The 23,435-nt window shown below is 39.5% G+C and overlaps 1 protein-coding gene across 1 annotated transcript in view; it reads left to right on the forward strand.

Annotated features, from left to right (window-relative positions):
- Positions 1-23,139, forward strand: part of VSTM4 (V-set and transmembrane domain containing 4) — a gene marked incomplete at both ends in the record, with an annotated part of 36,584 nt that extends 13,445 nt beyond the window's left edge. Inside the window, 6 exons of the mRNA XM_080347873.1 lie at positions 324-392; positions 1,783-1,890; positions 5,740-5,773; positions 10,195-10,295; positions 11,122-11,183; positions 23,014-23,139. Of these exons, the coding sequence (XP_080203999.1) occupies positions 324-392; positions 1,783-1,890; positions 5,740-5,773; positions 10,195-10,295; positions 11,122-11,183; positions 23,014-23,139 (500 nt within the window). The remainder of the gene's footprint in view (positions 1-323; positions 393-1,782; positions 1,891-5,739; positions 5,774-10,194; positions 10,296-11,121; positions 11,184-23,013) is intronic.
- Positions 23,140-23,435: the final 296 nt, after the last annotated feature.

Here is a 23,435-nt window from a genome sequence, read left to right on the forward strand (position 1 = left end):
TGAAAAACCACACATTGCATCTTCCCAGAATAAGATGACAACAGGGAGGCAATCTCACAAGCCATACAGTGCTTGTGAGGGGTGCCAAGCCAGATGAGATTTGCTGGAAGGTATTTTTATAATGCTGTTTTATAACTGAAGTGTTTCATTGAAAGGTAATTATCCTGTGAGATAAGGCAGGATATCTGTGCACTGAAGTTTAAGGCAGAACTACATTTACTTCAGGAAGTCCCAGCATTTTATGCCACATATTCAATTTTTGTTATGTCTTATATTTTTTTTTATTTTTATTATTTTTGTTATGTCTTTTATTTTTTCTTCAGTGATTTCATCAAAATCTTCTGATGATCCTACTTTCAAGAGAAACCATGAAACCTGGAAGTTTTTTGAAGGTAAAGATACATCATCTAACTGCTACTGGTTGCACTGAACTGAAGTACACCACTAAAGTACTCCAGTAAGGTCCAGTTTTACTAGTTCTTGTGCAAACTTGTGACTTGCCTGAGAAAGCATTCCACAGAGTACAAGGGGTACTGAAGAAAATATCCAGTTTCATGTTCCCATATGTTTGTTATGGTCAATGGGAAAATAACCTATGCTTGGCTAATCATGCAATGCAAATAAGCCCCTTATCCAGGAAAGGGCTGACTCTGTCTGAAGAGGTACCAAGCCTTCCCACTCCAAGTAGCCTTGGAAGCTGTTCACCAGATGTGCTCTGTACTGCAAGAGCAGCCTAAAGATCCCTTGAGTTTCAAGGCAAGCAGCATCTTCTATGTGGGTTAGTGAAAAACTGTTCTAGGAGACTGAAATCCAATCCTCCTACCCCAATCTGAAGCATCAGCGAAGCACTAGTAGGGAATTTGTAGCCACCCTGCTGTGCTGCGTGCCAGGCAGCAGTGCTCCCTCGCAGGCTGGCCTTGATTCTGTGGGGACACTTACAGTTTAAACCACAATTTACAAACTATTGTTGTACTGTGTAAGGGAAACAAACCACAGGATTGCAGGTCAAGGAGTCTCATTCCAGCAACGTTATTTTCTACAAGAACACTTGACCTCTAAGGCTTAGTTTCCTCTCTGTGAAGCAGGAAATAAGTCAATATACCTCCCTAAGGACACTTCAAGATATTAATGGGTAGACCATCCTTAAAGTATCCTATTTAAAGTTCTAGTAAAGGCAGAAATAAGCCACTAAATTTTCTTCTTCTTCTGAACAAAATAGTCCATCTTGATCTGCCATGATACAGCTCCTGTCAGCTGCAGTGGGAATGTGTTACAGCACCTGAATAAAAGCTGTAAATGGAGACTGAGACAGTAGATTGAGAAATAATAAAAGAAATATCCAAAAATCTCAAGCCAGTGCTACCACCAGAAGCAGCAATCAGACTTTCTTCTTCCTCAGCTACTCAGTACTCCTTCCACAACCTTTTATTTTTTTTTAAACCAGTACATCTGTTTGATGTACTTCCAACAGAAGTTCTTTTATTTTTGATGGTCCCACTACAAGAAAGAAAAAAGGAGAAAAAAACCCAAAGAAGCCATCTCCTCCCCTGTGAAAGGAAAGCCTCATAACTACACCTATTTGCATTTATGGAGACTTCAGCCAGTTTTAAAACTGAGCAGGATACTGTATGGAAGTTGCAAAAAGGTTAAATTACTTCCAAACTGTTACCCTAAGTCTTTTGGATAATATTCTGTTTAGATCTTGTAGACATAACTTTTTCTATCCTGTAAGCACTAAATACGCAGCTGCAACACTGACCATCATCTGTGCTTGGCTTTCAGATCTGTACGTGTATGCAGTCTTTGTGTGTTCAATAGGGATCATCAGCGTCCTCCTTTTTACACTTGTCATTCTCTGCCAGTCACTCCTGAACAAAAGGAGATCCACAGGTGAGTGAAATGTTATTCTTGCTGACTGCAAGGCCCTTATCAAAGAAGGAGAGTTCAGAAAATGCAGGGAATATAAACATCTCAGTGCCTTGACTTCAATAAAAACAAAATAATATATTGGTAGAAAAGACCGTCAAAACTAGAACAAGGGCACTTTGCTCCCTTTGAATAGCTATTTCATTTTAAATTTGCTTTGGACTTCTCAAAATTTTTCAGCTTTGCATAAACATAAATTGAAGGTTGTTAGAACTTATTTTAAAGAAAACCAAGCACTGTTTCATTAAATTGCATTCTGATCAGATCTAGTTAAAATGTTTCAGGAGTGACATTTCTACAGAAAAGTTCAGAGGGTTTCAAAGCAGTCATCTTCCCATCTGTTTTCTTATGCCTTTCTGGCTAGCTGTCAATTTCTTGGGAAATGAGGTGTTATTAGCACTTTCTCCTTTGTAGCATTCTTTGAAACTAAACCATCACTTTGTCATTCAGATGTGCATTTTCCTAGTAATCTTTCAGGATCAAGGATTACTGTTTTGTTCTTCTCTTCCTCGGGGAGAGAGTTTCTCAGAGAGGCTAAACCTGCACAAAAGCAGACCTATTTAATCTTTGATTAAGTGCTATTCAGATCTGTGGAGCAGCCAGTGAGGCTTTACTTTCATGTCTGTTTAAGAGTAGTTTGAGACCTCACACAAGTTGTGAGGATGAGATACCAGTGTGCTCAGCAGCCATAAAGTTAGAGGAGAGTGTAAGGGCCACCTCTGAAAAGAAGCTTTCAAAAAGAGTTATGTTAGTAATTTGTCCTGTTAATGACAGGAGAGAATTGTTATTTTGCTGCCTCTTCAGCTCTACACCTATACCATGAAGGAATGAGTGACTCAGATACACAAGGGAGAAGACATGTAAGCCAAAAATAGATGTATACAGAAGTCCTTGCCTGACCACAAACACATTTCAGGCTGTGGCTTCACCTTCCAACAGTGTTCTCAGTAAAGTAACTCTGATTCTAACTGAGACGAACAACTCTGCTTACCAAGGGGAAGATGCAAGATCAATGTTGTTCTTCCTGCCCTGTTAAATGATGACAAAAGTTTTGTGCCAAAGCAGTACCCACACTTAAGTATGTTGGTCATGGTGACTCACCCTGAAGCCACAAGCACTAGACACATCTATGTATCCTGTTTTTTCTTGAGCAGACATTGGGCTAGATTTTGCTTTTGTTTTTAGTAATTTATGTTGGTACAAGCATACAAGCAGCTTGGAGAAAAGGTCTCTTTACATTGAACCAACACCAGTTAAATATAGAAATAATATAGAATACAATAGAGAATAAGCATATATGACAGAGAAAAAGTAATTACTTCTGAGCTGCTAAATCCTTGCTTCACTACTATAATGTCTGAATAATTACAGGTTTTGCCATTTTTTTATGCAGATTTTGAATATTATGCAGTAAACACTAGCAGCATTAAACTTCTGGATTCATGGAAATATAAGAGAGTAAAGCTTTGCATACAGGCACTCAGTGTACAAGGGTAAGATTTTCAGGCAGGTCTTTCAGTGAGGACCACATGATCAGAGTATTTTCCAGAGCCACATTAATTGTCTCAGCACCCAGTCAAGCATCAGGAAATTAAAATTTCTCTACTAGCCCCATTTTGCTTTTTCTCCCCACAGTCCCTGGGCCTTGGCAGCAGGCTCAGACCTGGACCTCTGCCCAGAGGAGTAGCAGTTCCCTGGAAGGTGCTGTTTACACTCAGTCATATGGCCATAAAGCACAAAGAGCTCCCTCAACACTCCTCTAGCCCCTCTAGAGGCACCTTCCAGGGGCTAGGGTCTGATCACAAGATACCCACTCTGTCAGCCAACAGCACTGCTCTCTCAGACTGTTAGAATAAAACATTGCTCTTCAAAAATCATTCTTACCTCCTCTCCATCCTTGGCACTCTGTACCTCCATCCTGGGCTGGACTAGGCAGGTGTTAGTATTTCCATGAAAAGCACCTGCAGCGAGATCATGAAGTCCACCCTTCCTTGAGGACACGATTAAAGACAGGGACAGCAAAGCATTCATCCCTCTACATAACTGCAAGCTTCCAGGCAGACTCTAGGTACAGCTTCCTTGACTTTCAGTGAGGTGGTTGCCACAACATCTTCCTCAGAGGTCCCTCAAGTGAACCCTGGCTCTGCTCTTCCCCTTAAAACCAAGTCAGTGGCCCAGAACAACCAAAACTATCCCCTCACCTTGCTGGAAAAATTTCCATCAGGGCTTCTCCCTCAATCTCTCCAGTCACCCTACTACAGGAACACCAACAGCTTCCTCCATCCTCCCACAGCTCCAGCTTCCTCCTTCAGCTCCTCAGCCTTAGCACCACAAGTAGGATCATCTGACCTGATTTGATTTGATTTGATTTGATTTGATTTGCCCTGCCCCGTCCCGTCCCGTCCCGTCCCGTCCCGTCCCACCCCACCCCACCCCACCCCACCCCACCCCACCCGAAGAGTGGAGGCAGACACCCAAGTAAGTGTGTGAAGAGGAAGGGGAAAACTGCCCAGCCCTGCATAAGAACAGCCCAGCCTAGGACAAATTGCAGCTCATACCTGAATGAGAAGCTGCGATTTTCTGTAGACGAAGATGGGGATGATCCCTCTGGGGTGTCTGTCTGCCTCAGGGCTCTGACATGAGAAGGGTAATATTGAACCCAATTCCTCATTGAAGGAGCTCCCTCGATTTGATTGGCACTGCAGCTGGGGCTGCCCCATAGCACAGGGCAGCTATGGGATGCTGTGGGAAGCAGCAATGGTTGAAACTGGCAAATCTTCTGTGGTTTTGGTAGAAGTCTATGTCCATTTGTTGCAGGAGTGGTTGCTCTTCCCAGTCCCTGGTTCGAAAGCTTACTAACTGTAGGGCAAACCAAAATAATACATACCTAGAGATGCTCAAATACATACATAGAGATGCTATGTACATCAGCATCCCCTTACTCCTGAAGGGTCAGGCACACTGTTCTGCATATCAAAAAAAAGGACAGACGGATGGAATCACTGCCTTGGCTGGCTTAGGCATAGAATCATAGAACATCCTGAGTTGAAATGGACCCACAAGGATCATTGAGTCCAACTCCTGTCCCTGCATATGACAACCCCCCAATTCACACCATGTGCCTGAGGGCCTTGTCCAGTCTCTTCTTGAACACTGTCAGGCTTGGCACCATGACACCTCCCTGGGGACCCTGTTCCAGTGCTCCACCACCCTCTGAGTGAAGAACCTTTTCCTAATGTCCAAACTAAACCTCCTCTGGCACATCTTCCTGCCATGCCCTTGAGTTCTGTCATTGGTTGCCAAAGAGAAGAGGTCGGCGCCTGACACTCCTCCTCCCCTTGTGAGGAAGCTGTAGATCGCAAGCTGTAGACTGGCTGAGGCTGCAGTCTAGCTTACATTAGGAACAGCAGTGGGTCCTGTGGGTGAATGGTTTATTTCAGGCTTCTGGAAATAAATAGAAGCACCACAAGGGAAATAAAAGTCTTCAAAGTAAAATTACTGGCCTGCTGTGCTTTTCCTTAGCAAGCTGTCTTTTGGCTGGACTGACCACTGGAATGTGTGTTGCCCAGCACTTCCACAGCAGATTTTTGGTGTTGTTTGATACATTTCCCTCTCCCAAGCCTAGCTTTGTCTTTGAGTCAAACTACATTTTAATGCACAGTATAATGTACGGTGATGATTAGCAGCTCTCCTGGTGTAATAACCTGGCAACTCCACAGTCTCAGCAGCACAGGTCTATCTGCAGTACCCATCTGTAACTCATAAACTGTGTTGGGGTGAAGCCACTTTTTTTTTTTTTTTTTTCTTTAACAGTGAAGCACTACCTGGTGAAATGCCCCCAGAACAGGTAGGAGATTACATTTCTCTTTACTATAACCCAAGGCACTAATTCTGTCTTTGTTTTGCTATTTATGCTGAAGAAGATGAGTAATGTTTTCCAAAATACCTACAGGAGGATAAAGAATCCTTGGTCCATGAGTCATGAACGTGCCTGCAAGCCAACATCTGCTGTGTGTGATACGAGAGATCTACCTGGGCTATCTAGCTATAGGTCCTGCAGGTGCTTCAGCGACAAGCCTGTCCTTGAGGCTCTGAATTCCTCTTTGGAGAAGCCTGCTTTCATCCTGTGTGGCTTTCTAGGTTTTCCCAACACTTCACCAGATGGTAATTACTTAAACTATCCATGTACACAAACCACGTTACCCAGTGATTCCTGCACCCAGGAACAGAGAATGAGGCTCAAAAGCAGATTTTCTAGACACATAGTCTGTTTCCAGCTGAAGACTCCAAGTGATGGGAAAAATTCTACTTCTGCTGCAGTCATTAATCACTGTCCATTGAATACCACTGGCTGCTAAAAGTTTTTGATTGTGGGCTGTGACAAAACTGATTTCCACCCCATGATCTTCCTGAGATATAAATTATGCTGGAACTTCAGTAAACAAACAAACAAAAAAAAGGTGACAGAAGTATTTTACGGACAAAAAATATTAAAGAGCAATGTCTTATAACAACAGACAAGAACAGCTGTTTCCCAGTTTCCACTGACCAAAACCATATGTTTCTAGCCTTGTAGTTTAAATCTAGTACCATTTGGTATCACAGATACTATTTCTTTCTCTTAGTATCGTTTTAGATACTATGAGATTCAATGCCAAGCATAGCATATCTTAGATCTTCAACTAGTGCAATTTTTAGTGCATTCTCATGGGATTATCACTGTGTTCAATCTAACCAGTACTCGGATGTAAGTGAAGTCACAACAAAGCAACAAAGTTCAGGAGAGGTCGGTACAAACTGAAATTTTCATGTTATTCATGGAAAGATCTTTGTTCTGTGACCCTGACCAGCTATTGCACCACACCAAAAATTTACAGAGACAGCTCAGCATTTTTAATTTTTCCATGAATGTTTTCTCGTTCTCCTTTTTTATTAGCTGCTGGGACAAAGCTGGAATTACAAAAACAGCAACAACAATGAAAAATGGAGCAGAGCAGTCAGATGAAAAGACTCATAGTACACAGTATGCCTTTCTGGGCATACATGATGTGGTAGTGATACTACTGCAAACACTAAACTTAGTAGGCTGAATGGCAGTGAGAAAAAAAGCCAAAATGATTTCTTCACTGTAAAACAGAATCTTTGGAAGTGGGAGAAATACATGATTATATGGATAAAAATGAAGTTTCTTGTATTTCAGAATGGCAAGTTATGCTAATAAAAGCCCTGATCCCACAAATGCATGTCTAAAGTGCATTGACTTCAGGGCTTTAAAATTAAACAGCTGTGAGAGTGTTACCAGTATTATAATTTTGGCTGTGTTTCACACATGGTACCATTTATTTTCCACCCATTGCTGAAAACACAAACCATTAATTCCTTTGAAATCACTTCTCTTCACCTGTGCATTCCTTGTCTTGCAACTTAATTCAGCACATTTAGACCCGAAACCCAGTGTCTAAATTTCCATTAGGCCAAACTAAAGAACTAATTTGCATGAGATTCTTGACAGCCAAAATAACTACACTGTGCAAAACTCAGGCTTGATTAGAGAGGCTCATCTTCAACTCCCTTAGTGATATTTCAAACCCAGAGCAGAATCCAGTTTCAAAATTACATTAATAGTCCAGTCTCTAAGAAATGTCTGTACTCCCACTGCAGTAATACCTAAGCATCTTACAATTTTTCATGTCTTGGCATTATAATGGTGTTTTTACTTAATTGGAATCTGAAACACAAAGGGCTAAATGATTTGCCCCAGGTCTCACAAAATGGCCTTGGTAGAAAATGAAATCCAGGTTTTCTGAGTAGAGCAAAGCAAATGTTTGGGTTTTGGTTTGCTACTTGACCAATAAAACATTAAGGAAAAAAATGAGTTAACCAAAACCCAGTTCTTTCCCACACTTTAAAAATAAATACCTAAATAAAAAGTACAGTTATTTTGGGTTTTACAAACCACCTAATTCCATTTTCTGGGGTTTTCTTTTCTTTAAATATCCTCCTTCTTATTATCCTCCTTGTTATTAGCTCATTTTGTCTGATTTTAGATCCAGAAACCCCCAGGAGGTGTAGCTTTGAAAACAGGAACTATTTTTTTTCTGTCTTTTATTTATTTGTTTTGGCTTCAACTCTCCAGTCCTTCAGTGATCACTTTTTTGGAGACAAATCATTTGGGGTGAAAAAAGTGTTCATCTCAGAAAGCTGTCCATCTCACACCTTGGTTCCATGGTGCAGATCTAATGGTATAGGAGAAAATTCTGCCATGTAGAGCCAGAGTCAAAAGTACCCAGGCTTCCCCTGGCACCTTCTCACCAGATCCCCTGTTTGGAAAACATCAAAGCAGCTCTCGGTTCACTGGGGTGAATGTTTTGTCATCCCTCTGCTGACAAGAGGGAATAGCTGACCTATGCAACCACAGCAAAAGTCACATATCCTTGACTCTAATAAGGACAGTAAAGACCAAAATTGCAGCAGTTTGCCAGGTCTTGGGACAGTATGTTCCAGAAATACCAGTCATGACCTCCAGGGAAACTGTGGTCCTGGTGCCATGATTGTTAAACACCTTCCACAGGTTTTAGCCCCAAACTCCTGTCTTTTTCTTGCTCTCTAAAGACTCATCAGATCCTTCAAGAAATGCACAATGTGACACTGTTGAAATGGAAGCCAGGAGGCTGGAGGAGGAGCTGGAGTGAGATAAAAAACCAACTTTCATTTTAGACATTGAACAAGGCAAGCTCACAAAGAGACAGTGTTTGGGAGCCAAGGAGTCCTTTCTGAGCCTCCTTGTTTGGTTTGAGGAGCTCAGTTCTAAGACAGCAAGTACAGTTATTGTATCTCTCAGAATTAGTTAACCCTGTGCGGCCTTGGCATTTAAAAGAAAATTGTAAACTACAAATACATTTCTCTGTAGCTTCACTTTTTCAGTGGCAAAGCAAGAATAATAACTAACGCAATTAATTGACACTAAGCCTTTTCATATATTGTGCTTAAAGTATCTGTATCAGAATGATAGTATTTTTAAGCTATACATCTGCCTTAATGACCCTGGATTATTAAAATGAAACACATTAAATATTCATTCTTGTCCTCATTTTTGTACTCTTTGCTCTTTGCGGTTTGATGTGTTTGGGCACTGGAGCTAGGCAGTACAGTTTTAAACAAGTTAATGTTTTGATTTTAATGTAGAAACAAATGGCTATTGTGGGATAGGTTCACAATAGTGCAGGCATATATTTTTAATAGAAATCTCAGTTTACACAATTGATGTGATTTATTTATAAATCTTGCAAATATTTTACCTTTCAAACACTTTAATAAAAGTTTGGCAGCAAAAATACATTTTGGACTGAGTAGATGGAACCAAACTCAGGAAAAATCAGAAAATCAGAGTTTTTTTGTAATCTCCACAAGTGTAAATCCATACTGATTTTACCAATGTTAGTGACATTCATCTGGATTAACAGCTACGTAAAATTACAATGTCTACTATTTTGTTATTCTTGTGTGGGCAATAGCTGAGACATCATAACTTTCATTAGGACTTTAGCCCACTTTGACTATTTTATTTGATTAATATAATGTTTCATTATGCAAAAGAACCTGGAGAGGAACAACAACTTGGGACAGTCCAAACACAGAAGCCTTTTAGGACAGGAATCTGTTTATAATGTAACTTGTACTCTTCCCTCATGGATCCTTCCTCAGCATGGATCTACTGGAGAATGCAAAGTGCTCAAGAGTCTGGGGCACTATTTCTCCATTTTATGTGCACTGACCACACCAGCCTCCTTTAAAAAGCTGTTTTTTTCAAGTGTGGGTTTGTGAACTGTCTGAAGGCATGCTGCATGTCCTCCTGGCCATGCAGCCAGTCTTAGCCCAGAAACTGCACTGAAGATTTTGCTTTGCCAAATGCTTCATGAGTGAGCTTATGCAAACCACCTAACCCATCTGTGCCTCTTGCCCTCAAGGACAAAAGGATACAGGCTCATCCTGGGTGCAGCAGTGGGGTCAGACATGTTTTTAAGGAACAGCTGCTATGAAATCAGTATTTTTTAAACCTGTCACTTTGCATTTTCTGTGCCAGGACAGATCAGAGCATTTCCAACCCCTGTAAGAGTTTTTTCATTATATTCCCAGGTCAAAATCCAAGTTTTTGAGCAGTGACTCTCACAAATGCAAGGTGATGTGTTTGCACAAACTCACTGGCACAAACTATCTTTCCCCCCATTGCCTTCACTTTTTCCTCACCTGTGGGTCTCTGCTTTGCAGCTCTGGGGAGACAGTTACCAGTGTGACAAGTATGTCCCCTCTACAGCCCAAGAAGGTAAAGAAAAAGAAAGAGGAGCAGCCACCAACCATCCCAGCAAAAGGTATGAAAACAGAGTGCAGAGGTATTTCAAATCCTGAGCACAGCCACAGAGAGACAGCAGAGCAAGGGATTTCAGGAATTCTGCACGTCTCTGCTGACTCTGCCTGGGAGATGACCTGTGCTTGCACCCATTGGTGGAGGCTGAAACGGCCCATGCCTGCTGCTGGGACCAGACTCTCACCTCCCTGCAGCTTTAGCTGTTGAAAAGCTGCTCACCAAGTCCAGGCAAGTGGTCTCAGCTCCCACTAGTCAGAGGAGAGAGAGGAACCTCTGAAGCACTATTCACCCTGCTCAAACAGAAGGTTACAGTCAGGCAAGATGAAGCCATGTTGGGGATAGACTGACAGAAGCCACCACATTGCACTCTTAAAATTGCAAGTGCACTTGAGATGTTGAGCAAGCTGAGCAAATAAAGATCAGCCTCTGGGAAACCTCATTTTTGAAGAGGGTCAATCATGCAAACTCTTGGGCATACTTTCCAGATGCTACTGCCAGTGCTGACCCACTGGGAGAGAGAAGGGAAAGGACTGAAAAGTTTACTGTGTGTTTGATGACAAGATCTCAAGATGTGTATTTGCCCTGGCTTCTGCACACTAACAGCATGTTTTGCATATCAGATTCTTTAATCTTATGAATTTTTCTAATCCATAAGCCTTATGATTCATTGTAAAATATGTTACCTGAGATGCAGTTGAAGTCTGGTATGAGCACATGTATTTGCTCCTAATCCCCTATTAATATATAAACTATAAATTCCTAACAATTATACTAAAAATGCCTGTGAATTATGATAATATGAAATGACCCCTTCATATTTATTTCCATAGCTCCAATAGCCAATAATTTTCCTAAGCCCAAGCTCTTGAAACCTCAAAGAAAATTGATCCTGGTAAGTAATTTTCTATGACATTATTTTCTCTACATTCTTCTTTCTCAATACAATTGCTGTAATGTTGCCAGAACTCTAGATTCAGAAACTATAAATTGCCTTAAAGATCATATAAGTCCTTTTTTTCTAAGTAATACTTTTTCAAGTGATGAATTGTCTTGGCTCTTTTCATTTTGAGCATTAGGTCACACTGGATTATGTTTTCCAGCTTTCTAGTGGTCATCATGTCTACAAATTTAGCCTGTTCTTAAATGAAACCGGCTATTGATTCTCACATGCTCCTGGCAGCTGATGGTTTGGAAAAAATACCAGTTACTGACACAATCACAACCACAGTGGTCACACTGCTTTTGAGACTTTTCAAGTCAGAAATAGGGGACCAGTTTCTGCCCTACAGTGATGTAAGCTGGGAATAACTAAAGTTGCAGGAATGAGATGTATGTAGATAGCTCATACTAAGGAAAAGAAAAACTCACATGGCAATTTCTGTTGAATATGAGTTCCTGTATGAAAAAAACTCTTGTGGATATTCTCCAGACAAATCAAATAGATGGAGAGATGTTTCTCTGCTTTAATAACAAAGCCATACTAAGACAGGACATCCAGGCATAATGGAGTTTTATACCAACTATTTTCAGCTGCCTATATAAAGAGGATGGTCTGTTAGGTTCCCTATATATTCAACAGAAAGAGAGATAAGTTAGAATAGGAACCTGATGCTCCTACTAGTTTGGACTAGATGCTTTGAATTGCCTTTTGGGAATCCTTTCTCCCTTCTCTGGTTATAGAGAGATCTTAGGGTGACTAATTCCCTAACTTAGGTAAAGGTGAGTGCCCAAAGTCAGGCTATGTGAATAACCCAAATCTCTCTGTGATGGCTTCATTTTCAGATAAGGATTAGAATTGGGAACCTTCCCACCAATTGTCAGTAAATATTCCATGCCCTTTTAAGTATGGTCAGAGTACAACCAAGGATACCTGGACATAATGCCATGTGACTTCAGAACAGCTCAGCTTTAGCTTACGCCAACTACTTCTACATTTATACAGTCCTAAAATTACATTTGGCCCTTTGGAGGCAGCCACAAGGCTGATGTGGCCTCCTGTGAAAATGAGTTTGACACCCCTGTCTTAGGCAACACTGCTGCGTGGGTATGGAGCTCACCACTCCTCTGCTGGTCCTGCAGGGATTGCACCTTGGCCAGAGTCTGCTCATTCAGGCCAGGTTTCAGCAGGAGAGAAAGTGGAGTTTTAAAAGTCCATGAAGAAAATCTCATATCTATGTAGGTAATTGTGTCCAGCCAAAGCTATAATGAGAGGACAAAAAGAGATGAGACCACGCAGCATCAGGGGATGACAGTCACACTTTGCCGCACACACTGCACTACTCACTGTGCCCAGTCATGCAGCTACATCAGAAATAGTCTTCAGCCCTCCAAGGAAAAGCTCTCATGGGTTAAAGCACTCAGACTCTTCCTGCAGGTCAATAAAGCACATCAACACATGCTGAACTTGAAGTAAATCTGTCTCCAGATGCTTTTTTTTTTTTTCTGGAATAAATCCAAGGATATGGGCCACAAATAGCTGTTGTCTCTTCCCTTCCTGCTATGCAAACCCAGTCAAGGTTTAAATCCTTTGGAGGTGAACAGGAATAAAGCCTTTCCAAACAATGAAAACAGCTTTGTCTTCCCTAGCATGACAGAGGATCTGCGTGCTGTGTGCATCCAGCAGCCTCAGTTTTAATGCCTTGCTGTCAGATTTGAGTCTGGTTCTGCTCTTCTGCCTTTCATATTTCACCTCAGAGTGCACCTGGAGAGACATTGCAGCCTGCAGAAAACACACAATCTATGGATGTGAATTAGTTTTAAGTAAAAAAGTAATATAACAAATATTATCCAAACAATCTGCAAGACCCAAACTCACCTAGCACTTCTTTAAAGGGCAGAGTAAACTAAAGCCAAGTTGGTCTATAAGCCACATTCAGAAGCTGGGCAAGACGCCCCCTAGAGCTGTTTCTCATTTCTGCTGCTTTTGCCTGCCTTCCTTTGTAACACAGTTGGTTAAACTACTCTATGTTTTAGTAATCTCAGAATTATTTTTTTCTGCTTTTAAATTATTTTCAGTGAGGAAACTAAAGTAATTGAAGTGAAAGAAGTTTCAACAAAGATACAAAATGATAATAATTACAGAGAAAAAGACATATCCAATTCATCTAAATGAAACATTTCATTGATTTTCAGCATACTTGCTGTCCCATTTTTTCAATTGTCAAAAATTTCTTGGATTTTAAGTTTTCAGTCTGCTTTGGGGCAGAAAAATACTACTGTCATCTTGCCAAATCTCTGCAGGATAAAAGAATTTTTTCTTTCCAACGGTAATTAGTGCACAGCTGGTGTCTGCACTGGGTCTTTTTTCACTGGTGGCACATAGTTAGTAGGTAATTGTCACCACAAAGACAGACTCAGACTTCTTCAGCAGCTTCCCTGTGCAACCCAAGGAAGGTACCACACTGGGGCACCAAGAGAATATTCTAGAAAACCAAAGCAAACAAGCTAGAGTATAAGAAAACATTACAAAATAATTCCAGTGTTTTGGGAAATTTTTTGTAATAACCTAAATACCAGCAAAATTATTTCCAGAGGACATGTGTTTCTAGTTTCTTGAAAGATGTTTATAATAAGCTAGAGAATTTCTTTTGTTAACATGCTAGAGTGGGTTGCAGTATAATTTTACAAGAATACAATAACCTGGATAAAATATGGACATAATCTTGATGAAAATTTAAAAAAAAAAAAAAAAAAAAGAGAGAGAGAGAAAGCCTAATATCATGTTCAATTGCACAGCCTTGAGTAAAGCCTTTAAAAAAAGTCTGCTTAAGTCATATTGCTTTTGCTTTAGCCCGAATAACAATTCTATGCTCCCCTTGTTGCAAAAATATTCCCCGTCAGTGTCATTCTCTATTAGCATCAATGAGAAATGTGTACAGATCAAAGGAAATAGAGATACTGAAATGCAAAAAGGGATGTTTTTTTATAGCATGCAAGAAGCACAGAGAGTCATTAAGAAGAAGAAAATTCTGGGGGCCCACAAATTCCACTCTCTAAGGGCTGTTCTGCTACAGCCTTAAGTACTTAGCCCGTTGAGTTGGTAGACATAAATCTTATACTTCCTCAACCAAATTTTCTGGTAAGCCTTTGATTGCCTCCTAGAGATTAGTTGTCATAGCCCAAGAGTGTCAGTTATAGAACATAATCTAAATGAAAAGGTTTCGATGTCTTTTCATGAAGGTTTGCACCACCAAGCTTATGAGCTCCTGTGTGACTCACTGGAGCAAATGGAAAGGACGTGACTTCAGGCTAGACCAAATTCTGCAGTTTTTACTTACGCACAATTTTTGTTGACTTCATGGTTTTCACACTAAATTTTAAAGGGAGGAATACCTGCACAGATAAGACAGGAATTTTCTTCATTCTGCTGTTGATTTATACAGCTTCTACTAACATAAGTAATCAGGTAGATACATCCTATATTACAAATTATTCCCTTGGTCTTAGTTCTTCAAACACATTGTACGTGTACAGCATGCCATACGTAAGGGTTGACTTCTGCCATTCCTACACTGACTAACTGCTTGACTGGAGTGTATCTGGCTTCTCTTGTCACCCACCACAGGACACATATTGGTCCTGTGTGACTTCTGAAGCAGAGTGATCATAGTGGAGCTATTTAAGAGAAGCATCCTTCTATCTGCAGCTCATACAACATAGACAGCATTGTTTATGCCAGTATGGATTTGATCACTAGTGACTTGGCACCATATGATCACTGAGATTTTCTTTTGATAATGATGATGTAAAAGCTACTTGAGAAACAGGCAGGGCTTATGGTTACCCAAGACTGAGGGAAATTTCTGGAAGTCATTTTATTAACTTTGAGTGAGAGCATAATATTACGCACTTGTGCTGCTTGCCTTCCTTTTTCAGGCACCACTTATATGCTTTATGCTGAGATTTGCAAAGCCAGCTCATACATCTATATTCCCAGTTTTTACAGATGCAACAGAAATGAGTAGGTCAAGCTTACTCTGGTGCTTTGAAAATCCCATCCTTACTTACAGGCTGACAGTGCACAGGTCAGGACAGTCCCTGCACTGAACGTGCTTACTCTATAATGAGCAACATGTCTGAAAGTCTGGAATTCATAAGCATTCAAAGGACAGCTTCCCTGCTTCTGCTGTGTCTAGAAGGCAGAAGGGTGTTGTTTGGAGCAGAAACTTGACATGGGTTTGACATGTGTGGAACTGGGAAGGCTGTCACTTGGTCTCATCATTTGTATGTACTCTGCAAAGTCAGACTTTAAGTATTATACATTTAGCTGTCTTCTACATTGATGTATACTCTTGAATCAAACAATGAAGACAGACACTCAATAAAGTTTCCTTCACCTGAAAAATCCTTTCGACTTTTATGTTTCAAGAGTGCATTTCCCGTTGTACAACAAATCAACCAGATCCACTGTATATCTGAAGCAGTGACCCTGGTGACCCTTTATGAAAGGGTCTAGATGTGCAACTGGATTATCTGCAGTCTAATTACCACATCAGAGCTGTGACATGTAAGGAAGTGGTTTGGGGTTTTTTTATGCTGGGGAATTCATGCATTCTAAGTGATGCTCCAGCCTGCTGTCCTGCAGCTTCAGCCCCACATCAACCTGGAACCAAATTTACACATTGTAAGACTGTACCCAATGGACAGATTTTTTTCCATGTCTTCCTTTTCATCTTACAATTAAACACTATATCATTCAAACCAGTCTTATACCATATACATCAAGATCGCTATAATTGAAAGGTAGATTAGTCAGTTTTTTGCACAGCTAGTATGATTCCTCATCAGTTTTAACCTCTCGGTACCATCAGCCCTTTCCTTGAGAAAGAAAAAGGAACTGAAATACATTTTTTCAGTAATTTGTGGATTCTGCATCTAGAAACAATCAAGTCTTCCATTCTCCTGGATGATTTTAAATGAAAAGCTATGCCACCCTCTGTTAGAAGAGTTGTTTCTTCTACAACATGTAACAATAGGTGATGATTTAAGTTGCCAGTTTCTTAAGGCATCATTGATCTCCACAGACTTCAAGTAACATTGTTCATATGATAAACAAAGAAATTATGAACATATTTTTTTTTCAGTCTCTCCTTAGGATGTGAGGTTTTTATAGGATCATGAATATAATTTACACATTCAGGTTGGCACTCAGAACACAACATATTCAGAACTGCTGAGTTATGCCTACTTTCCCATTCAGATCACAGGTTGTTGTCTCTACCCACAAGAAGAAACAGTTTGTATAAATACATAAAATCTCTTGCCAAGACCTATGTGTTTACAAAATCCCACAGCAGATGATTTTTCTGTGACGACACATTTGGAGTCATCAAAGTGTCACCAGAAAACTGAAAACCTTTAATTACGTCCTTGGGCCTTTTTGAAGGATAAGAAATCAGCCATATTTCCAGTAATGTTTGTTTTGGATCTAAGAATATCTCTGCAACTGTAAAAGCAATCAAGCATTAGCAAAGGTGAGGGTGCTCTTCCCCAAAAGCTGTTAAAACAGGCTGGACAAACCTCTGCCAGATATTTTTAATTTTGTTAGGAAGATGAACTAGTTCAGCCCTTAAAGTCACTACCTGCCCTAGATTTGTGGGATTCTGTTTCTTTATAATAAAATCATTCAACAGGACTTAGTAAATCACCTTTGTCCCTGAGTTAGTTGTCATAACTTCTGTGGGATTCAAGAGCAAAATTTAGATGTAATGCTGAAAGAGACTTCACAAGTTGTTGTAGATATTTTTTCCAGGGAGTCTGGGAAGTATTTTTTAGCTCTAGGGATGAATAAATAGGCAACTTAGTGTAAAGAACCTGTCAACCTGTCCTTTTTAACTGATAGTGCCACTATAAGTCATATTTCTTACTGTCCTTATTTTCCAATGTTGTATTTTTCAGCATTGGCACTGAGAAGACAATAGCTCCCTTGGTATTTCAGCACTCTTACTGGCCAGCAGTTGCATTTCTAGGGGATAACTAACCTTGCAGACCTAGCTTCACTTTTTCATGAAGGTCTGCAGAAGTAATTTTTGAAGTTCCTCTTTTCCAGGGGAATCTCTGGCTTGCTTTCTGCAATCAAGACACTGACATTGGTAAACACCCAAAGCTCTAAAGAGAAAAAAGCATTTTCTCAATTCCTAAGTTACTACCTCGATGAGGGAGCCAACCCACTGAAGTCCGTAGGGTTTGAGTATAAGTGTTACCTATGGCCCTGAGGAACACGACTGATTCCAGCACAAGAAAGACCATACACTGTGGAGAGGGCAGTTTTCTAGTGTATATTAGAAAAATACGACTATGCTACCATGCGCTGTCTCTCCCTGTCCTGGTAGCTTGGACAAGGGAGTTCCAGCCTGTCCACCAAATGTGCTGAATCTTCGCTTCAGCACACTCTTGCCTTTACCTCTGTAGCTGACCTTCCAGTGATGGCCAAGCTGGTAGCCATACTCCATCCCCTCCCAGAGCTTCAAATAAGAGATACTTATGGAAAGGAGATATGCAGAGAAGAAGATGGGCTAGCCCCTTATCCTTAGGTTGGACACAGTATGCAGTTTCCTGCCTTCTGGGCATTCATGCAGAAGGAAGCAACAATCTGTCCATGTGGCCAGAGCCCATCCAATTGGCCTGAACAGCCCTTTATAGACACTTTGTGAGTGTGCTCAGGCAGTGACACAGGATGCTCCTGAGCTGTGTCATCTGAACAGTATCCACATTTTTCTTGTGGAGCTGAATATAAAACAGGATGTTTCTCAAACATGAAAGGGAAAAGGCCAAAAAGCCAAGTTTGGCCTTTGCAAGAGAAAGGAAGAGTAGTTCCAACATGTGCTTGCTAAGAAAGGGCTACATCATGACATGGGGGCAGGGCTGCTTGCTTTGTGCTGTGGAGTATCCTGAAGAGAAGTGTAATTCCTAGAGACTGGATCAAACTTCCCCACCACCTCTTGACTCTGTTACCTTTCCCATTTGCATTTCCTACAGCATATCCCTGGCACCACCATGTGCACCAAATGGCACAGTGTGGCCAGTTCAGAGGTGGCAATTTGCCATGTACTGGCAATCAGACCAGTAAATGTATGCATAATTGGGAAGGTTTTATTCTTGCTGACCTAGTCCATTCACCCATGAGCACAGGGCATGCCAGTGAGGGTGGGGTTTCATTTTCAAGAGTTGCTGCAGGAAATCTGAGCTACTAAAAATATTATGAAGTTCTGACCTAGAACTTGGGACATATGCTTATTAAATCCAGAAAACTCAGAGGCAGAAATTCAGTTCTGTCTATAAACATAATTTTCTTGCCCTAGTTGCATGTTAATGTAATTTTGCATCATATCCCAAACAAAAATTCCATTACATGCTATCATATAAACGCTGAATTCCAAATGCAAATGTCTGCAGCTATAGTCGCTAAAATACTTAGGACTGATGTGAACTTGGAAGTGAGCCCTTTTCTGCTTATTTTTTTATAGTAAATTAGAATCTGGGGATTATTATTATTTTTTTTTAATAAAAAATTCACATTCACCTTATCATCTTCAGGACCACTGATGCTCTCATGGAACAGTGAGACTGCAGCAGTCCATGAGTGCAAGCTGGCATTAGTTGTTTTTCCAGTCAAGTTAAATTTCTGAGGTTATTATTTGCTTGTTTTCTTCACACCTAATTACAAATTTGGATAAATGTGGTCTTAGTTTAAACTTTAAGAACTTTCAGTCTGACAGTGCTCACAATAAACACCCTTTACACTGCCATGAAACAAACCAGCTAAGCCTAGAAAGAGCAAAATTGACATTCTTGGTGATGACGACATAAAAGTCAGAATAATTTTCATTAAAAACCCAACCCTGCTAGGTAATTTCCAGTACATTTACATCCTGGATAAACCAAGTAAAAAGAAAACTATGCATATATAAACTTTAGTTTCTTTTAAATATTCAGATGATAGACCTTGCAGATAGTTTATTAAGAAAAATGTTCATATAATGAACTCTTCCATGTAGTCGCCCATGGGAAACCCTGTGACTGGAATAAACTAAAATTAAACTGGAAGAAATCTGGAAGACGAATTATTTTATATTTTCCAGAAGATATGCTTGAAAGTGATGAGTCTTCCTAATTTGTATTTCTGCAAAGTGTGTGATCCCAAGATGAGAAAAGAGAAATACAATATAAAGACTGTACCTAGAAATGTCACTTTGGATCAGAATTCTATTTGAAAAAATAATTTCAATATTACTTCAGAACAACAATGTAGTTTTGCAGGAAAGGATGTTGTAGTCATAGAAATCCCAACGGCCGCCTAAATGAAGAGCCAGGATAGAAAGAGAGGTGAGTGGCCAGTCATCCATTGTGTCTTCCTCTTTTGCCTTTATATCAATCCCACCTATAATATCAGTTATTATAGTCACACCATTGTTCCAAAAAGGAGGGGGTGGCAGAATTCCAGGTTTACACTGCCAAAACACTATCCAATCCAAATGAGAGATGGAATTGTAGAATTAGTTTTCTTTCCCTGCCTGTTATTTAAAAAAAAAAAAAAAAAAAAGAAAAAAAAAGATAAAAAAAAGTTTTTGGATAAACAAACCAGCAAGATTAAATTAAACATATGGTTGACAAATGAAGTACAGAAGAGCAAAAAACCCTGGCTACCATAGGTACTTTGAATAGTGTTGGCTTTCGTGCACTGTTATTACGCATCCTTTGCTGAAAACTGTATACCCTTCACAATTTTGAACCTCCTGTGTGTTTCCTCATATTTTCAATCAAATTATTACATACTAGAAATATGCATAAGGGAAATTATTCTACACATTTTATGGTGTGCTGTTGCTTGTAGCAGTAATTGAAGTACCTTTTCCACTTATGAAAGTACTAATTTTATTTGGTTTTATTGCTTTTCTAGATGCAATTATTTATTTAGTGTGTTTTGGCTTTATTAAATTATGTTTACTATAGGAACATCATAAAAATGTATGAAAGCAACACATCAGCCACTACTGCCCAATGACCTGTTTTGGGGAATCTAGTGTTATTTTTCATATCCAAACATAATAGAATAAAGTAAGAATAAAGAGATAATCTACACTGGAAAACAATGCAATTTTGAGATAATATAATAAAACACCTGGCCAATATGATTTCATAAATCTTAGTTCTAAAATTTACATGAGCTGGGCGTTGGGTTGGCTATTTTAGGACATACAGCATTTTCTAAATGGAAACATAACATGAAATACAATTAAACAGCAAAGGGGAAAGCATACACAGATTTAGTTTGCCCTGAGCATTTGATTTCTACAGAGCAATGAAAGTATTTCTGCTTTAAAGGATGCACTGGGTCAGTCTTAGGAAATGTAGTGCTTTACTCTGGCAGTAACCAATAGATTGTAAATTTCTATCAGATTCATTTTAGAAGGCTTTTCACATGCAGTATATCATTCTGCATTTAGGGTCTGAGGTGACACCCACTGAAGTTGGCAGCGAAACTCCCAATACCTTCAAACAGAGACTAGATGTGCTGTCATACACTGAGAAAAAAACCTTCAACATTAGCTGGTGCTATTGTGATGTCCAGCCCAACTTAGCTCCCGTGTTTAGCCTCTGTACTACCTACTGAAGAGATGGACATATATAGTTTTGAAATCCCAAAATGAATCTTTTACATATCAAAAAAGGCAACTTAACAAACTTAAATATTTAGAAACTGAAGCTAACGCTCTCAGGATAGAAAGAAGGGAATTTTAAAATTTGTTAAGTATTAGAGCAATTGATCAAGAGCTTTTTCTAACAGGACAGGACAGAAGTCTTTCTAAGCACTGTGGTTTAGTTCAGTCCCAATACATGAACAAAGAAATATGTGATTTTATTTCTATTGCATATAAGATCCACAGGAAGTCCATTTACATCATTACACCAGGTAATTCAACAAAAGCAGGTAACCTGTGTAGTCAAGGGTGCAGCATTTGACATCAAATGAGGACCAGAAGCTGCGATCAAATAGGACCACCTGTGCAAGAAGGGCATGGAGGGAAGACTGTGTGTGAATAATCAAATGCAAAGGTTACAGTCCTGCAGTTAGCCCCGCAAAACGCTTTTACTCACGTGTACAGATCAACTGACTTCTATTACATCACTTGTAGCAGCAGCAGCTGCACAAAGTATTTCAGGATCAGATCTGCAGAGAAAAAAAGAAGATTAAACTAATGCTGGAAAAGTGTAAACTGATATACCCAGAGGTATACAATCTGAAATGCAGAGTGTGAGCAACTGTCAAGGCAAAGGGGAGGATTTCAGGGCAGTGCAAAAGACAGGAAGCAGGGGAGCATGGGGACTGACTGCAGAGGATATTAGATGTTTATCTTTTTAGCCAGAGGATAACATATTAATTACTCAAACACATGTCAAGGAAACAGGAATCATTTATGTTGAATCAGAAATGAATAAATAGCAGTAAATAAAGCATAAAGGAAACTCTTGGCATTAGAAAATGTCAGTTTTTTCATTATAACATTTAACTGCTGTATGGAAAAATCTTGGTTTATGAGCTTAGAGTCAGTTTTCACTTAACAACTGGCAAAGACTTTTTTGGTCTCAGAGGTGCAACCTTCTTTCTTAGGTATAGTCTTGTGACTGCAACAATTTACATGGCTGGAATGGTTTTGGTTTGCTTTGTTTTAATTGTCCCATTTAGGCTTAAATTTGACAACTGTTATATTCAGCTAGAATGTGGTATCCAAGAAGATCAGAGAACAAATTCCCTAGTTGTTCACATGCAAAGTGCTTTAGCACTTTACCCTTTTTCAGGGAGCACAGGCTTTAATCTTCCACAGGTGAAGTAAAATCCATTTCCAGTACTGGAGTTCCATATAGAATTCCACAGCAACTCTTGAGTTTGTCGCTACATTTTCTGAGGTGAATTTGATATGAACAACCCACACCCAACTAACAAGCCACACACACAAAAGAACAAGAGAGAAGAGTTTTGTCCTCTAAGGCACCACTCTGAGTTCTGGATGAAGTCCCCAATAGCAGTAGGCAACTCTTCTGTCACCCACATGAAATTTGTTCAGTAAATTTTCTTGATAATGTCTCTCTTAGCTAAGCTTTATAGTCTGAAGTATAAACCTCAATCAATACAGCAGATGGCTTTGCTGTTATGGCTTTTGTTTTAAACTCTGCACTCATCTATAGCATGAAAAAAATTGACAAAATCCCATTGGAATGACAGTAGCTCAATTCTATCAATTTTTGCTTTCTTCTGCATATCTTTAATGCATTTTTTGGTTCTGTTAACAAACATAATGAGAGGTACTGTGAGTGGAGAAGTAACTGGCCCAAGGTTTACAGCTGGGAAGCAAATCTGCCATATATATTTAAAATCATGAATTGTGCAATAACTAAAATTAAATTGCGAAAATTAGGATTGAAGAAGCCAAGCATTTTGCTAACGCACATCTTTCAAATTTGCAATATCTGAGTTGTCCAATTAAAACATTCGGCATTTAAGAAACAAGGAGAAATTGGAAACGAAGCTGAAAATCTTACTATTTCTTGTTTCTTTTTAAATACTATTTTTATTTCATCTTCTATGAACTAAACTGATTAACAACACAATAGAATTAACATGTGAAGGAAGAAATATACCCTATTCTATAGAATATTTAAGGCTTCTTATACATTTAGTGGTAATGATATTATAACTGTAATTTGTTGGTTCTGTTTCCTAGCCGAAAATCACAGAGGAGAATTTAACGTACGCTGAACTTGAACTTATGAAGCCAATTCAGGAAGCCAAAGGCATTCCCAGTACAACAGTCTATGCACAGATACTCTTTGAGGAGAACAAGCTGTAATAGTTCATGCCTGTATAAATGTCCTTTGCCTGTGTTCTATTTAATTCTTGCTGTGCTGTTTATTTATAAAAATCATACAAATGTCCTTATTTTTTTACTTCCATTCATTCACTTCTATTTTTCTATGAGACTTTTTAACAAAATGTAGTTGAAAGTAATCATAGAAAAAGCAGCTGGTCTACAACTGACATCCCAGAGACACCCTTCGTAGTGTTCAGCCCCCCTGTTTAAAATGGACTGAAGTTCTACCTGGGACATTTTCAATACTGAACATTATTCCATCTTTGAAGCCAATG

This window comes from Nesoenas mayeri (assembly GCF_963082525.1).
Source record: "Nesoenas mayeri genome assembly, chromosome: 7".
NCBI lineage: Eukaryota > Metazoa > Chordata > Aves > Columbiformes > Columbidae > Nesoenas > Nesoenas mayeri.